The sequence below is a fragment of the Pieris napi genome, chromosome 1 (assembly GCF_905475465.1).
Source record: "Pieris napi chromosome 1, ilPieNapi1.2, whole genome shotgun sequence".
NCBI classification, from domain to species: Eukaryota; Metazoa; Arthropoda; class Insecta; order Lepidoptera; family Pieridae; genus Pieris; species Pieris napi.
The window spans coordinates 5,332,825-5,351,734 of NC_062234.1; the positions used below are offsets into that span (position 1 = coordinate 5,332,825).

General features: G+C 31.0%; 2 protein-coding genes across 6 annotated transcripts in view; one reads left to right on the forward strand and one right to left on the reverse strand.

Annotated features, from left to right (window-relative positions):
- LOC125052500 (solute carrier family 12 member 4) overlaps nucleotides 1-18,910 on the forward strand; it is a 178,655-nt gene that overhangs the window by 37,071 nt on the left and 122,674 nt on the right. The gene's annotated exons all lie outside the window — the stretch shown is intronic.
- Nucleotides 12,967-17,214, reverse strand: LOC125052576 (monocarboxylate transporter 1-like). Its single transcript, XM_047653505.1, has 8 exons — nucleotides 17,065-17,214; nucleotides 16,626-16,752; nucleotides 16,015-16,422; nucleotides 15,842-15,944; nucleotides 15,559-15,706; nucleotides 15,264-15,408; nucleotides 14,852-15,043; nucleotides 12,967-14,228 (listed from the first exon to the last, which is right to left on the reverse strand). The coding sequence occupies exons 1-8, from the start codon at nucleotides 17,155-17,157 to the stop codon at nucleotides 14,101-14,103; spliced, it is 1,344 nt and encodes a 447-aa protein (XP_047509461.1). The 5' UTR covers nucleotides 17,158-17,214; the 3' UTR covers nucleotides 12,967-14,100.

Genomic DNA, 18,910 nt, shown 5'->3' on the forward strand with positions numbered 1-18,910 from the left:
ATTTATTGAAGTGAAACTTCTTTATCGGGGTTGGAAAAAAAATTACCGTCACATTATTTATTATTTGTTATTTATTATTCGACACTTAATATTTTAATGTTCAAAATTAAATTGTTTAAAATTAAATTCATTAAATTCCTAACATATCTTCCTTTTTCCGTCCCTCTAAGTATCGGAAATAAAAAACTTTTAGATTTGTATAAATATGAACAACACTTCAAGATTAGTTTGCCACTGAAGTTTCACTTCTGACATGTGTACTTTGTACACACACATTTTTATTTATTAACTTAGTCAATGTATACATAAGTACCACAAATAAAACAGTGGATATAATCTTAAATAATGTAAATTTAAAGCTATATCAAAATGGCAAAATTAAAGGCCTACTTTTGAACCTAACCGGTATTTGAATCTCATGTTCTTCAAAAGCTCCATCATAACATAACTTAGTACCTAAGAATATAACAGTTTATATATATATATCACATTTATTATATGGAACACGAAATACAATTTGGATATTGGATCCACCTTTGGCATCAAAAAATACGCCGCAGTCATTTGTAACGTTAATGAAAAAAGAAAGGTTTTCGGCGTTTATTCGGATTTAGGTGAGAATAATGGAAAAGGGTCTGATAAGATTGATGAACCACTCTCAGTAGGTAAAAATTACTGATAACACAAACAATAACTAAGGAGAGTATATTATATGAATGAAATTCGGATCTCAACATTTTTACAACTTTTTATCATATCTTAACATAGCTTTGACAATGGACAAAACTAGACAGACTTGAGACAAAACAGAGATTATTAGAGCATAACGCATCTTCACAATCATCTAAGTAATATTCGTTTATTACAAATCAAAATACATATTCGTGTACGTTAAAGTGGAACCGTTTTGAAGTTTGAAATTCAAGTTTTATGTTCATTTAATTGCACTCCGTTACAATTAAATTAAAGTAAGATCTTTTTACTTTCACATGTTTTTCTTGTTTACCTATCGTCTTTTTAGGGTTGCATGAAAGAGATCTTTCCTTTGTATGCATTTATAAAAAAACTTAATTTGTTATATTGTACAATGATAGGGCAACAACAACTACTGTAAGTACCTATTATAAAGATTAAATTCATCTATTTATTAATTTTCAGACGTTCTAGACTTCTTCATCACAACAGGGCTGTCTCGACTTTTCTTCAATGTTGAGTCATGCCTCGATAGCTCATCTAACCATGTTCCTGTAATATTGACAGTGAGCACCACAATTCTTAAGAAAGAAGCTCGGCAAACATTGTACAACAAATACACAGACTGGGATAGCTTCCGGGAAATAGTTGACACAGATCTAAGCCTAAAAATAGCACTTAAAACAGAAGAGGATATCGAAGAAGCTACAAAGCATTTCACCACAACAGTTCAAGCTGCCTGCTGGAAAACCTCTCCAGAGCACTTGAATAACAGGCCACGGCAAAATAAGATATCGTTTGAAATAAAAGAACTGATTCTGAACAAAAGAAGACTGCGAAGAGTATGGCACACTAGCAGGCTTTCAGTAGATAAAAGAGCTCTTAACAAAGCAGTCAAGGATCTTAAACTTGCCATAAAAAATGCAAGGGACAAAACTATGGAATGTTATCTAGATTCCTTAACTGCAACAAATGCTACAAACTACTCTCTATGGCGAGCTTGTAAGAACTATAATAGACCGATAGATCCCAAACCGCCGTTACGATTGCAGAATAACACTTGGGCAAAGACAAAACAAGAAAAAGCTGATGCCTTCGCTGTTCACTTAGCAAAAGTATTCACGCCTAATGAAGCTAATCCAGACACTGATGATTCCTTCATAGATTCGGTCTTAAGTCAAGACTTCCAGCTTGATTTGCCGATTAGGCCTACAACGCCGAAAGAAGTCGTCGCAACAATCTCAAAATTGGAGGACAAAAAGGCTCCCGGGTTTGATTTAATAGACAAAAAAGTCTTGAAGGAACTTCCCAAAAAAGGCATAGTTTTTCTTACCATCTTATTTAATGGCATAATAAGAACTGGACACTTTCCATCGCTGTGGAGAGTCTCACAAGTAATTATGATACCTAAAGTAGGGAAGCCAGTGAACGAACTTAGCTCTTACAGGCCGATTAGTCTGCTAACCGTAACTTCAAAACTTTTTGAGTCAGTCCTACAGCACAGATTATTGGAGGAGATTCATCAAAGAGCCATAATCCCGGACCACCAGTTTGGTTTTCGCCAGCAGCATGGCACTGTGGAACAAGTCCATAGAATCTGCTCTGTAATATGGAAGGCACTAGAGAGAAAGGAGTACTGCTCCTCTGCCTTCCTAGACGTGCAGCAGGCGTTTGATAGAGTATGGCACAAAGGTCTCTTGTATAAAGTAAAAACTCTTCTACCCTGTACATTCTTCCCCATCATTAAATCTTATCTAACAGAAAGAATATTTCAAGTAAGAGAAGAAGATTGTACATCGCCATTTCACTCAATCAAAGCTGGAGTACCGCAGGGGTCTGTCCTGGGCCCAGTCTTATATACCATTTACACATGTGATTTACCACAAAGCGAACACGTCACATTAGCAACATTCGCAGACGATACTGCTGTACTGGCATGTAGTAATAGCCCAATCGAAGCTTCAGACTTCCTACAGACTGGATTGCAAGAAATTGAAACCTGGCTTTCAAAGTGGAGAATAAAAACTAGTGTGACAAAATCTGTTCATGTAACCTTCACTCTCCGTAGAGGAGACTGTCCGCCAGTAACTCTGTGCAATCAACAACTTCCGCAAGAAAACTGTGTAAAATACTTGGGAATACACCTTGATAGGAGACTCGTATGGAAACAACACATACAGAAGAAGAGAGAAGAAATCAACCTGAAATACAGAGGACTCTACTGGCTTCTTGGCAGAAATTCCAAACTGTCAGTAGATAATAAGCTACTCATCTACGAAATGCTCTTGAAACCAATTTGGACATACGGGATTCAACTATGGGGTTCGGCGTGTGACTCTAACATAAGTATCATACAGAGGGTTCAAAATTACATTTTGAAACAAATATCCAACTGTCCGTGGTTTATAAAAACATCGGAAATTCATGAGCACCTCAAAATCAGGACTGTCAAAGAGGAGATCAAGACCTGGAGTATGAAATACAAAAAAAGGCTAGAAATGCATCCTAATAAGCTTGCCACGCAACTAACCATACCGGACCTAATAAATAGGCTTAAAAGGCGACAAATCCTAAGTCTTGATAGACACAGTTGAAAGAGAGGAGCAGTCTCGATGGAGATTTTGCTTTGAACGCCTAACAGCTCTCAACACATCTGCTCATAGTCTAGCTGACTGATTGCAAGATAAAGACTTATAAAAAAAAAAAAAAAAAAAAATTAATTGTACACTAAAATGTAATGTAAGCAATATAACTTAAGCTTAACTAAATTTGTGACTACAACTATTGACACTTGACAGTCACTTAAGCCATAGATATAAGTTATTACATAGGTGGAAATGTAAGTATATTAATTTTTATTTTATTTTATTTCTAGTAGAAGACCTACTACGTCTTCGTATTTTTCATCGATTTGAACGAAAAAAAAATAGGCATGGAACAATAAAACAAACTAAACTTATATTAAGCAAAATTATCTTTCAGTTTCAATCTCGACTGGCTGTTAGTTAATTAAAATTGAACTTCGTTGACTCTTTACTAATACTTGCAAATTGCTGACCTATTCAGTATTTTAATTAACCTAAGTGCGTGGTTTGCTTGTATATGATATTTTATATATTTGCTATAGAAGTCAAACAACAACAGATTTCACGACTATTTTCAGTTAAAATAAACGTCTAACCTTTAAGAAAAATATATATAAATAATTGATAACGATTTTAGTAAACAAATTTACCGACATGAAACACAATATAAATAAATTCTGTTAAGCGCCATCTATTATAAATAGGCTAAACTTTTACAAAAGACAGTTCTTAAACTGTCACACATCGAACCCAAACTTGAAGAGTTCAGTGATTCCTCGCTAGATGGCGTTCAAAAATGCAATGATTAGGTTTCACTGCTCGCATACTAGATGGCAGTATGTTGAGTAAATCTCGTATGGTTTATTTTAAATTTTTCGTAAAATAAAAAATATTTTAACGTTAGATAATAAATGTAACTTCACATTAGTTAATTTACATATAGATATGTATTTTATTTACTTACTCGTTATACAAGATACATTCAAAAAGGAGATTAATTATAATTTATTTTTATTTTAATAAAACTATAGTGGAACAATTGTACGGGACTTCACTCTAGCCGATCTTATAATTAGTTATAATAATAAGAAATGTGACGCTAATAAGAATAGCTGTCAGCTGTGCCCGCACTCTGTTACTCTCTGTTATTTCGGCGTCGTTTGTTCTCAATTGTTGTAAAAACCATGACAAGGTTGACAATACTGAATTTTGTCAATTATTGACTTCATTGTTATAATATATGCTGCACCTATGGCGGTTTCTATATTATAGAAACCGCCATAGGTGCAGCAAATGAACAACACCAGTCTTTAATTAGCAAATATGTCTACCCCATGTGTTTTTAAGAAGATGTTTTGACTATATACTTACTACAATTTATTCAGTTACACTTTATTGCACTTATTGCGTGCAATAGAGTGTAACTAATAAATGATATCCTATATAAATTTTTATAACGATTTAAACTATTGCCAACGCCTCCTTCTTGGTAACAGGAAAAAGTAGTTTATCTAATCTATGTGTACAGCGGGAAGTGACTTATTTATATACTATGTAGTGTAATATAATGTTGAAATATATACTACATTTTATGTTGCTCTTTTTGTCTCGGAATAGTATTCTAAATGTAAACGAGCACTATCGGTATTGACTGATGAGTACCTATGCAGAATACATCACTGCAGTTTACTTAGATTAGCATATAGCACCCAGGGCTGAATTCCGTCACAGTATGATAAATCATAGAATCTACTACTTGGAAATATATTACTTATTACGCATTAGTAGGCCTGCTACTAAAAGTTCCGAGCTTTGTATCAATGAACACTGAATTCCTACTAATTTTGCTACAGCGATTAATTATGCGTTCCGAAATACTACTAATCTAAATTCTATAAATTAGTAAATTTCAATTTAAATATGTACACATCGGGAGACACATATCACAAATTCAGGCGCTACCAGAAGATTAGTATTTCTTACAGACCTTAATCGGTGGGCGCCACTAGACTTATATGTATTTGGATTGCATAATTTCCTTTTCACATCACATCATAGTAATTGATTGACACATATTTGCGTCTAACTAATATCGTTGGCTTCAAATCTTACATAGCTTATTAAAGGTCATTTCTCAGCCTTAGAGAACTAATCCGTCCACATCACGTCCATACGATTGTGAATTATTCATAGCTTCCCTTAGAAGTCTGAAGCGTTGTACGCAGATAGCATCCCTTGAGATTAATCAATGTATGAACACATTGTATAGTCCTATAGCTAAGTGCAAGCAAATGTTAAGTAGTTTTATTCTAGCACTTTAATTGTTACATATTAAATAAGATAACTACGTTTCTTTGCGGTTACAAGAATGGATTTAGCCGTCTAGGTGTTGTTAACAAATCTATATTTCATGCATTTGAATAGAACAAAATATTTTAACATTATAAACATGTTTCAATACTTTCAGAGCATATTCAGAGTAAGATGTAAAAAATACTCTGAGACATATAGGAACTCACAGTTTATAAACATGTAGACCAAAATTGTATTTTGTAAACATTTAGTAAAACAAAGTGGAATTACTAAAAAGTTAAACAAATTAAACCCATAGGTATAATACGGCTAAATAGAATTACACTAATTAAAAATCAGTGCTTAATAAATAAATATATACCTGTAACAGTCGAGTGAAAACTGACAAAGAGGTCATGTCTAGAAGCTGGAGCGGTCGATACAGCTCAGCTCTGCCCGGGAACGAACAATGCGAATTAGGTTATACTTCACGTACACTTTTTCGTAATACGGGAATTCGATTTAAGTCAATTGAGATGCAACTGACGACTTCGATATTTTTCCTGGACCTGGTTTTTCATTGCATTCTAGTGATTGAATTTTTTTACCAAATGTTTGTCACGTTCTCACGATGGTTAGAAGCTTAATACAATAATTTGTAATAAAGTATGGAATAAAATGAGTAATATTGAAAGCTGCATCCTGTGACGTGTTACTGATGTGAAAAGTAAAATAAAGAGAAATCTAATATCCTAATTTCTTTGAGTACATATTATAAATTTCATGTCTTAATAAAGCAGCCTTAAAAGATTTATATACTATGTGATATCTCAAATACTATCTTTTAATGATATAACACATCGCGACCATTAGGAAATTGTTTTTGGTAAGGAGTTTACGGTGACAGAAAAAGTGAGGAACAAGCCAGACATTCTGTCTGTTCTCAAAAGACCAAAGCCCGACATCCTACAATAATATTAAAATCATCTTCCAGGCTTTGCCTTATCACCTAATAAGATTATATATCCACATGGTTGACATTGAAAGGTTTTGATGGAAAATAACCATATTTTATTACCACATTTTATGAGATAACGTTTTTATGACGTAAGCAGCCAAACATCGCTAGTATTACTATGAAGACACAATTTTATATTTAAAAAAAGGCATTTAGGATAATATATCAATAAAGTACCAATCTTCCAATACGGTATGGGGCAAAGAGATGTCTGCGTCTTTGATGATTTTTTTTAAGTCCCAAAAGCTTGATAAGTTTATGACATGCTTCCCTGACGATGGTCTCATTCACCGTTGAGATTGTCATAACTGCGTACAGAAATAAAAATACATTGGTGTACAAACAGTGTTCGAGCACAAGAGTTGTAACCAATACTAAATAAATTTAAAAAGCTAAGTTGTGTATAGCATAAGTATATATTTATATGTGCTATACAGAAGAGATGCTTTTACTAGTTTTGAATCCTTTAAAATTTTAGTTTTAGTGGATTCTGCTCTTTTTCGACTTTTATAGCGTAATAGTAAATGGCAATGAAGAATCGCTGTGATTTACGGAGTCATAAAAACTTTTTGTTGCCCCAGAACTGGGTCTCGTTTTATTTTTTTATTAATAAGTATATATATCATTGTCGGGCAGATTTAAATTGCTACATGTATCTTTTGATGTTTACCAAGTTTGAATCGTTATCTGATTTGCGATAATTCCCATATCTTTCATGGCCAGATAATAATATTAATATATTATTTAGAAAATATTTTATTTGGCATTCAATTAAGAAATGTACATTGCGTGATGCGAAACGTAAAAAAATAACTAAAAAAGACAGAGTTATAGCGTCTATATATCATACCAACAATTTAGATTATATTTGTTATCTCAGACTACGTTAAAAATTATATATTTTACTGAAATTACAAAAAATAAATAGCTTTATTTTTATTACAATTTTAATTTTATACAAAGCAGTTACGAAGGCAGCTAAAGCCAATTTAATACTCGGATGGTTGTACTGTAAATTGATTATGTATTTGGATTTACAACATAAAATTCAACGCAAGATTTAAAATAACATTTTAAATATTGCATAACATTGATAAAAATATCTTATACAATGAAGATTTATTCACGCCGTATCTCGGTGTCCGACCGTCATCTCATCTGATAATATAAAATCGCTTAGTTTCTGAAATCTATGAATAAAATTCAGCTGCAATCTGGAAAACCTTTTTCCATTTTAAATATTCTCAGAAATTAATTATGTCGGTTTTTATGTGAATACTAATATATTATGCTATAATTAGACTACGAGGTAAAGTTATAGTCAAAGTTTGATCTCAATTAACATAAATAAATTCATAGTATTGTCTTTTATTGACATAACCTTTACAAATTTAAAGAAAAAACTTTTTAACCGGATTAAAGTTATGTATTATTATAAATTTACAATTATTTAACATAATTTTAAATTTAACCGACGTTTCGTGTGCTTTCAGCGTGCGTGGTCACGGTGACTGAAGACAAAACGTCGGTTAAATTTAAAATTATGTTAAACAATAATTATTGTAAATTTATAATAATACATAACTTTAATCCGGTTAAAAAGTTTTTTCTATAAATAAATTCAATTCAATTAAAACATTGAATCAACAAGATATATTGAGGTATTAAGTGTTTGACGAGGTTGAGATTTCTAAATGGATAGTACTTCAAGTTACTGGACCAAATTATTTACTAAATACACACAAGTGTTTGTGAGATGAAATTCTATAAGTAACTTTATATTTTTTATTTACTGTGACCTTAGTGGGTAGGCCGTTTCGTTAAATTTTATAACTTATGTCTTATTCTGATATCAATAATATGATGTTATTGTTTTTTTTTAATAAAATTAAGTGTTACAAATTGAATTAATATTACACCTTGCTATTCTATAGAGGATGTAAAACAACCTGTTAGCAGCTTTTATGTATATACATACTTAATTTAAACATTGTTTTTTATCGGTAATTCTATCTGGCGAATTCCTAATGCATATCATAAAATCTCTAGATAGCTTGAATTGAACTGGTTTTTTGTTATTCAACAGCATATTATACATAAAACAAGTTAGGCTTTAACGTAATTTTAGGTTTTTGATAAAAATCAAATGACATATTAATTATTCTTGCTTCACGATGTTTCAACTAATTGTTTTTAAAGAAATAACGACAAAAATTTATCCAAATAATATGTTCTAGCTTTTCTTTGTATCCTTTATAATTTTATAATCTATAGAATTATGGATTTTAAAAATTTAACCATGCCCATGAATAATTTTTTTTTCCTCTTAATTTAGCGGTCAGAGATTTTCTATTCACCAATCCAAAGAATATAAGCGGTCATCACGCAGTCGTCGCTTGGGGGTTTTTTTAATTAGTACTTTCGAAAATCCGATTATCTGGGTGACCCACGAATTTTACTAAAAGTGCTCGATTTTCGTCAAAAACTCTTTAATATGGCCGGATTAAAGAATAAAGTCAAAATTTATAATACATACTCTTTATTATATAGCGGGTGATTCGTATTTCGATAACGAAACACTCTCTATAACATAAAAATAGATTCGTTTTTTCTTTGGTTTAACACAAAACCCATACAATAATTCGTCCCCTATATAGACCAGTGCCGATAATTTTTGAAACCAAAAAAAATTACAGTAGGATGAAACCCATTAGAAAAGGAGGGGAATATGATCAAAATGAAAGGAAAAATAAATTACGGTCGATCTGAGGTCGGGAAGGGGTAGGGGGGGAGGTTTAAGGGTAAAAAACGGTTTATTTCGATTTCCGGCAAAACTAAAAGTCCTATCGAAGAAAGTTAAATGGCAAAGTTGGAGGTAATAAAAAGATCTAAAACTTTTGTATTCACACATTTTTCACATAACCTCAAAATTTATGTGAAAAATTCAAAAAACCAAGTTTTTGGTTTTTTATTTTTATCTTTAACAAAAATATTTTTTTTTTAACGAAATTTGGTGAAAACTTACCTTTCTATCTCTCAAATACACTGTAATTTATTTGATTAAAAATATTTATTTGTTCACCTTATTTTGAATTAATATCGAAAAAATACCCTAATTTTCAATCGAAAATTCTGACGTCAAAATTTCAGCTTTTTTCAAAAAGTTGGTGTGCTTTCAGTTCGTTGAAATCTCTACTTTCCTATGGTAAAAATATATATATATATTGCCATAGTAAATCTTCTCAGAAAACGCAAAAAATCGTATGCAGTAACGCCCAGAGCTGTCATCCCCTTCCTTACTTCTCTATGAAATACGAAAATTTTAGCCCATCTAAAGGCTAAATTTTTTTTTAGGTCACTCAGGTATATATAAGTTATCTTAAAATAGTAATAAATAGGCATCTGATTATAATTTAAAGAAGATTCATAGAGAAGTAGGGAAGGGGATGACGGGTCTGGGCGTTACTGCATACGATTTTTTGCGTTTTCTGAGAAGATTTACTATGGTAATATATATATATTTTTTTACCATAGGAAAGTAGAGATTTCAACGAACTGAAAGCATACCAACTTTTTGAAAAAAGCTGAAATTTTGACGTCAGAATTTTCGATTGAAAATTAGGGTGTTTTTTCGATATTAATTCAAAATAAGGTGAACAAATAAATATTTTTAATCAAATAAATTACAGTGTATTTGGGAGATAGAAAGGTAAGTTTTCACCAAATTTCGTTAAAAAAAATATATTTTTGTTAAAGATAAAAATAAAAAACCAAAAACTTGGTTTTTTGAATTTTTCACATAAATTTTGAGGTTATGTGAAAAATGTGTGAATGCAAAAGTTTTAGATCTTTTTATTACCTCCAACTTTGCCATTTAACTTTCTTCGATAGGACTTTTAGTTTTGCCGGAAATCGAGATAAACCGTTTTTTACCCTTAAAACTCCCCCCCTACCCCTTCCCGACCTCAGATCGACCGTAATTTATTTTTCCTTTCATTTTGATCATATTTCCCTCCTTTTGTAATGGGTTTCATCCTACTGTGATTTTTTTCACTTTTTATTTATTTTAAAGGCTATCTGCACTGGTCTAATAACTAAATCTCTCTATAACGAAACGAAATGTTTGGTTCCTTGAAATTCGTTATAAAGAGTTTACACTGCATTACCCATGAAGTTAGCGCTTTTTAGTTTACCTTATCTCCTTCTGTTACCTGTTATAGAATCTATTCTTACGAAACCATAAATGCATATTATGACTACTACGCAGTCTAAAACACATTACGCCGCTAATAAAGACATTGACACTAATTTGTCAATGGTGTTGTTTACAAACTAGAAAAGTGAAAGGATATTATTTATAAAGAATTAATTTGGGTCGAACGGAAATTTTTAATTCAAAATCTTCCATAAACAACACTATCAAGGTATTATATTACCATAAAATGTAGGCTACATGTAAACATCGGAACAACAACAACATTGATAAAATTCAAAAATATAAACCTTACGTTTATTTATTTCTGTACTTCTGAATGGTTTGTAAAGAGTAGATATTTTTATTAAGTGTACAGAAAAGATAATTTAATCTTTAAAGAATTACAGTTACTTAACGAAAGACAATTATGATAAGTGGACTTTTCGATTGACGTAGGAAATGTTTTAAACTAAAATTATAAATTGCGTATCGAAATAAACTTATTTTTAAAACACATTATACGATTGATATCGGTCTAAATTTAAACATAACATTTTGATTTGACAGTGTATATAGAATAATTTTTGAAGTGAAACTTCTTTATCGGGGTTGGAAAAAAATTTAGTGTAACATTTTTTAAGATCATCTTTTTGCTGCTTTAATATTTAATTGACAAACAGGGCCTTGCCTTCAGAGTTATTATTATTATAAGGACCTTTGTGCTGAATAGCGGCTGATTCATATAATATATTGCCTGTTATAAACCCAAAAAATTTACATAATACATTATTATTGCGTATTACGTTTCTTTACTGGTTATTCTGACAATTGATATGTAAGGGTAAATAAACACAACGAATCCTATTGAGCCTCGATCACAATACGCAGTTATTTACATTCTGACTTTATTTCGATCCTCGTTATTATTAGTTTTTTCTAAATTTAGCCTGAAAAACTGGCATTCTATTTTTTATAGTTTTATTATTACTATGACAATATTGTGAGTTTTATTTCAGAACAATTGAAACAATTAATTCACATATTCTCTAATGCCTACGAGTGAATTAAAATACTGCAATACTGTATGTACCATAAACCTATTGTTATTTAACGGTATTCATTCAAGGCTTCATAACCGGCTGCATTAAATTTATGATATTATTAAACAGAAAAAATAAAGCATGTGCGTCATTATAATATCCACACACATTAATTAAATATATTTATTTGACAGTCTCGAGCCTTGACAAATAATTAAAAATATATTTACGTCATGATCGCAAAACTGTTACTGCAGGTTAATAAAATATGTTTATCTAAAATCTTGCTTACTTTAAATACTGATTACAATCTGAGTTCTAGAAGGAATTATATAGGCATAAAACCTTAATTGGTTAATGGTTTATTACTTATAAAAGTTTTTTAACAACTTAATAAAAAAAACTCAAACGATTATATGAAATATCACATATAATCATTCAGTTAATCACCCAAAATAGTTATGGAAAAATATTAATTTATTACAAGAGTTAAGTTCGGTTGTTGGAGGGATTTTCAAACAAATGAAACTCTTTGTTTGAAGCTGGGTGTCAACTGGCTTTAATTGTTCAGAACATGAGCTTATATATATATATATATATATATATCTAACTTAACTAATGTTAGGTTACATAACTCATGTATGAATACTCCATATCAGCACTAGCTTGCACTCGTATATTATTTTTTGTACTGACTCTCTATAGAATGATCTTATAATAAGACAACCTTAACACAGACAGGGCTCCGGAGAAAAAATCCACGGAAGATGCCATATCTCATTTTACGTCTTTAATAATATCAAACCTAGATAAGGGAAAGAAATGCCTAGGTGCATTTTTATATTTAAGAAAAGTCTTCGGCACCGTCTTTATTTCTTAATTCTTATGTAAAATGGAATGGATATTAGAGACATTCCCCTAAAGCTATTTTGTGATTACATTGCAAGATAGAGAGTGAAAATAGGAGAATATATTAGCGATGAACAGCAAATTATGTGTGGTGTCCCGCATGGAAGCATATTAGGTCCGACATTGTTGTTAATATACATTAATGCGCTAAGCCATCTAAAATTTGATCACAGGCAAATATTTTCCTTTGCAGATGAAATCAATCGTCTGTCTCTTAATAAAAAGAAAACCAACTATGTCAGAATTTTTAATCGAACTCAACTACTAAAAGATGTTAAATACATAATTGCGATATGCAAAGAGTCACTAACTGCTCATGTACGTCAATACTCAATTACCAAAGTTACCTCCAACAAATATTTGGGCATTCATATAGACGAGTGACTTAAACGTGGTATCCCCATATCGAGTCCATGACAATTAACCCAAATTTTTAAATCTTTGCGACACGTAGCATCAATTGTAATAATTACAAGAATTTACATATCACATGCTATATCTATTAGAAAAAAATGCTATTTCAGACATACTGATTCCCATCGAAGAGTTTTACAATCTCAGAAAATTATTTTCCGTTAGGAAGCTGTTTGTCCAAAATATGATTTAAAAGCACACAGAGCTCTCCCTTTTGTTTTAAGCTGCTTTAAAAAGAATTAGGGATGTCGTAGCTGAGGACTGACTTCGCCAGACGCAATATGCAGACTGACTACATCTACAATATATTAAGTAGGCAGGTTAACATCTACCCGCTCTCAGTCCACATTTAGAAATAATTGTTAAGGGACTGGCTTCTGAACAAACCTTATGCAAAGTTGGAGTTGCTAGTGAGATTAAACATGAACATTTACTTAACATACACATTAAACTCACTCATTCACTCAAATGCACCCACACAATGACTCACGCGTGTTACGCGTTTAATAAGAAATTTCAAAATTGTAATTTTAAAAGTAAATGTATTATGGAATTCAGTATTAAGTTTGTTACGGGACAACTGGGAACCTTGACACAGGTATTTTTTATCTAAAAGATTTCCTAAATCTTATACATTGTAATGAATATCACATTTTCATTTATTTCACTAAGCAAATACACATCCGAAACCTTTAGATGGATTTGTGGATCATCATATGCTTCTATTAGTTGTTAGTGTGATCCATTTTACTGTATTATGTCTATCAGTCTTTAAAATAATCAGTACGAATGATAGTCACAAACTTAAAAACAGTCAAGAAGATAGAACGTTTTGCTTAATTAATATCGGCCGTATTTACTTTGCAAGAACTTCTCATTATTATTTAACAGTGTTTGATTTATTATAATAACCATTCAAATTTTTACTTGTACTTACGAAAGTGTGTGTTGAATTCAATCTGCAGTGACTATTTTCTTTAAAAAAATGTATTCTAAGGGCCAAAGTATTATACATGGTAAACAACATAAACATAAAGCGATAAACGATGGGATGTAGCTATTATAGTAGTCCTTCAGCGCACCTTAAAGAAAAATGAAATTCATTAATTATATGAAAGTCTAGTTTTTAAACTCAAGCTTTAGAAATTCGTTGCAAATTTTATAATACGTTTACTTTTTGACTAAGAGAAACTAGAAAACCACAATCGGATCTGACTGTTTCAGTCATATTACTTTTTTGTGATACAGCATAATTGCCAAGTTTTTTCTCTAAAGCCGGTATTGCAGCAATTTATCACAGTGCCAGCTTGAGTTTCTTAGAAAGACGCTACGTTGAATAATTGATCTGTTTATTTCTATAAAAAATGATCGCGCGTCAAAATTGTTAAAGTCACATTTTCTACTATTTTTGTTAGCTCGCTTGCAGACACCATACTTTTTATCATAAATGTTATTAGCGCAAAAGTTGGTTTGTGGCTTTATCGCTTGGACTAGAACTTTTAGTGCTTTTTCGTATTGATATACATATATTAGAAAAATGTAATATACATATAACTAGTTTTTATATTTTTCCACGAAATGTTTTTGATCTAGCGATAAGCGAGCAAATATTAATTTTGTGGTCTTTCTTCCTGGACGAAAGGTAGGTAAGTAAAACTAATCTAATTTCTAAGCACATAAAATTAATATAAACTTATAAACGTACCTACAAATGGAGATAAAAGTAGGTTAATAGCGCCAGCTGTGAGCATAAACAATGCGTAGGCTCCAGGAAACTCCTGTCTTGAGACATGGTTCGAAATTACAAGAGGGCTGGAAACGTGCAGAAATGCTCTTAATACTCCAAGAATGCCAGTAATAATTGCGACCCATACGAATTGTGTAACTTGCAATACAACTATAATTGAAAGTCATATTATGTAGAATATCATATTGAGTTCAAGAACATGGGCAAGAGATGATGTGCGAGAAAGTAAAAGCAGACCCCCTTTAATATAGACTGTTTAAAGACTTCAATATTTCCCTTTAAAATTGCTACCAATATAAAATATTATTTCGCTTTTCAGTATGAGATAATAACAAAATTATAGTTATATAAAACAATTTGGAATATTTACCAATTCTAGCAACGAATGTGAACACTGTCGCCACGTAGTACAAGTTTCTTGTGTTGACTGGATATAGACCACTAAACAGAGCTAAAGCAAATCTTCCCGTGACGTCAGCACCTGCTCCTATTGAAATGCATGTTGCTACATCGCTCTGAAATTTTACGATTTTATATCAACCCTTAATCATCATCAGTTTTTTTAAACTGTTCGAGAATTTGTTGTTTTAAAAACATAATATATATTTCGAATTACGAATGAGAGAGAGAACATCGAAATAATGATAATAGACGCAGATACTGACCTTATCAAAACCATATTGAAACAAGAGCATCGGTTGAAATATAAAGAAAGTCAGATCGGAAAAGTTAACGAAACTTTGTCCCAAACAAATGTTACAGTAAACGAGGTCCTTTAGAACTTTTACGTTTAAGACATTTAATATCTCACAGCTGAAAACATTAATAAATAAAATAAAAATTAAGAATAGGTTTAGTTTATGTTTTATGACATCACGAAGCTTGCTTCATATCGTAGTCTTTGTTTTACATTTGAATAAAATGTTGAGTGATACAATGACTACGTACATTAATTGGTTGAATTTATTAATCGTCTCCAATCCGTCTTTATCTCTTTTCACCAATAGATCTTCAGTTTCAGCTTTGTTAGATATTTCTAAATCTCTGTCCTCTACAAAAAAAATATAGTTAACGCATATTCAACATTCAGAATTCGTAAAATTCTTAAATAAACGGAATACTTGCTAGGTTTTTGTTCTTTAAGCTCTCTGTTTCAGTTACCATAGTTAGCATGCCTGGAATCATGTGTAATGATACTCCTGTTAGTATCAGCAAAGTCCCTCTAAATCCATAAACATATAATATTATCTTTAACAGCTGGGGATACCACATTATAATAACTCCCTGTAAAGCCTTTATCGAACTCATAACAGTTGTCCTTTTGGTAACAAAATAGTAGTTTAAAGTAGAATAGCACACTGATACCATCATGCCAAATCCAATCCCTTGAAGTACACCAAAGGTTAATGATAACTGGCTTGAATCTTGTATGAATATTGTCGAAGAAGCACCGAGTATGAATAAGATGGCACCAATAAATCCTCCGTATCTCATTGGATATTTCTTATAGAGGACGTTTAAAAGTAAACCTGGAACATAATACACATAAAATCACTTACCAATCCTTATAAAAAATCATAATAAATAATAATTATTCCTAAACTAATTTTTATTTTTGGCATCTCTTTTGAACTCTATAAGAGTAATTTAGAGTTGCAGAGCGTAGTTTTTTTGTAATGTATAGCATAAAAGGCAAGTATAGCAATATTAATTATATCAATAGTAAAATTACCTCCAATTGCAAGCATTATAGCAAACACTCCATGAGCAGTTGTTAAAGATTTGGCTGATGAATTTGTTTCTTCAATAAAATCTTTGAAAATAAGACCGAATGAGTTAATGTGGCCTAGTCCAGCGATCTAAAATTAAGGATAAATGTATAGTTCCCACGCCACATGCAAAAATAATGGTGCACAAATAATTTGTTAGGTTTACACATATTTTATACAATACAAAAATAAATTTGTGATCATAATAAGTTTATGGATTTATTACGAGAATTTTGCCATCTCATAGATTATAAGATTATCTCTGATATGAAATGAAATATATATCAAATATATTTAATGTGTAAAATTTATAGAAAAATTAACAACAGACTGCTCAAATACATTATATTTTGTAAAAATGTATATGTGGAACAACTCATAATAATAATAATATACACTTACGAATGTAATGATAGTACCAAAACAAACGACGTAGCCCCACGTGTCTTTGTCAGACATATTTTTGTTTTCAACGCGTGTATTTTTAGATTGCATCGTGCTATGGAACGACTACGTTAGTATGGTCGCTCCCAGATAACTAAACCAAATGGCTGAGTAACATTACACTCGAGTATTGTGATTACGATAAACGTTCTTTGTCTGTACGTGACGATGTTATCTAGAACTGCAGGCATTCTTTTCGTGTCAGTTGTACATAACTAAGTTTTTAAGTCGGTGGAAATGTATGTGATATTATTATTGCGAGAGGGATTTATTTTTCTGATAAAAATTTTTTTTCATGATAAAGTTCAAAAAGCTAAGTATAATATATAAAAAGGAAATATATTTGAAATATCCTCAACTGGAATTAAAACATTTCCACGAAAAAGTTTACTTGCTGCTTTCATTTAAATATCGTGCCTGTATTAAAAAATATTTCCAATTATGATTAAATTCTACGAGTTTAATAAACTGAGACTTACTTTTAATGCATTTAAATATATAAATTAATTTAAAGGAAGAGAAAGTACTAAAGAAGAAAACATAATGAATTTGAGACCTAGGAATATTAATTGTAAATATGTGGTGTTTCTCGGTACTCGGAAATTTTTAGCAGGACACTTGGTTTTAAAAAGCTATGGGCCTCCTCGAGCTTATGCCATTCATCTTTGATTTCACACTTTAATCCATTGCTTGCTTGCTACAGCTATGATTTCGTCTGACCAGCTTTTTTGGTCTACCTATTCGCCGTTTACCGCTTTCGTCACTTTATACGTCTGTTGTGTTAGTGCTTCCGACATTTTTGTTTTCTGTCTTATCTACTCGCTTCTGACCTTATGCACTTAAAGAAGTAGGCTTCTCTCCATCGATTTTTGTCATGTTTCTTGTTTAGATTTTAGAGAGATAGATAGATCAAGCTCTTGAGCGTACGTTATGTCCACGTTTGACATCCATAAGTCAAGGTGAAAAGAATGCATGTGTTACTATTTTGTTTGAATGTATGGACAAACAAAAATTTAATTTTTGTTTCATTCATTCCTTCACGATTTCGTTCAGATACCAAAAATTTGTCCAGCCTATTTCTATGCGTCGATCAACTTTCTTATCTATATTTGTCTTGGAACGAAACTTGTTTCCCCAAATAAATGTAACTGTCGACATATTCTAGTGGTTTCGTTGAGATGTATTTTGTGGGTTTCGTTTAAATAAAACATAGTTTATTAAAAATCTTTATTCATAGGATTTTATAATATAAACCTTAAAAACAATTTAAAGCGTTTTATGTTTCTATACTAATATTGTACCATTAATACTCTGTGGACCGTGAGTATTATAAAATGATATGTATTTTGATTTCTATAATTAAAAATCACGTTTAAAATATTATAGCTTTTATCTACCAAGCACTATACTTTATATAAATTACTGAATTATACATAGTAAGTGATATCTTAACATTTTAAAAGAATTTTTATTAAAAATGAATTATTCATTTTTATTAAGTTCAGTATAGGCAGCATTTTTTTAAGCTTAAATTCTTGATTAAAATATTAGAATAGCACATAATATATACCTTACATGAAACTAAGATATTTTTATTTGGTTATCATATTAATAGCAATGTGTTAAATTGCAGTTAAATACAAATATTTTACGCGTTCATTGGTTTTTGGCAGTATTGTACAAAATATACTTATTACTCAAAGTGAATCATTTCATACTAGGAAATCTGAACCATCTTATATTACTTAATGTATAACTGTCCAATATTTAATTCTAGTTATTTTTATTACTATTGGCATAATTA

Coding starts and splice junctions, on each gene's coding strand:
- LOC125052576 (XM_047653505.1), bottom strand. CDS start 17,157: ATGCAATCTAAAAATACACGCGTTGAAAACAAAAATATGTCTGACAAA. Junction 15,409..15,558: donor TTCAATATGGTTTTGATAAG/GTCAGTATCTGC, acceptor GTAAAATTTCAG/AGCGATGTAGCAACATGCAT. Junction 15,044..15,263: donor CACATTCGTTGCTAGAATTG/GTAAATATTCCA, acceptor TTTCAATTATAG/TTGTATTGCAAGTTACACAA.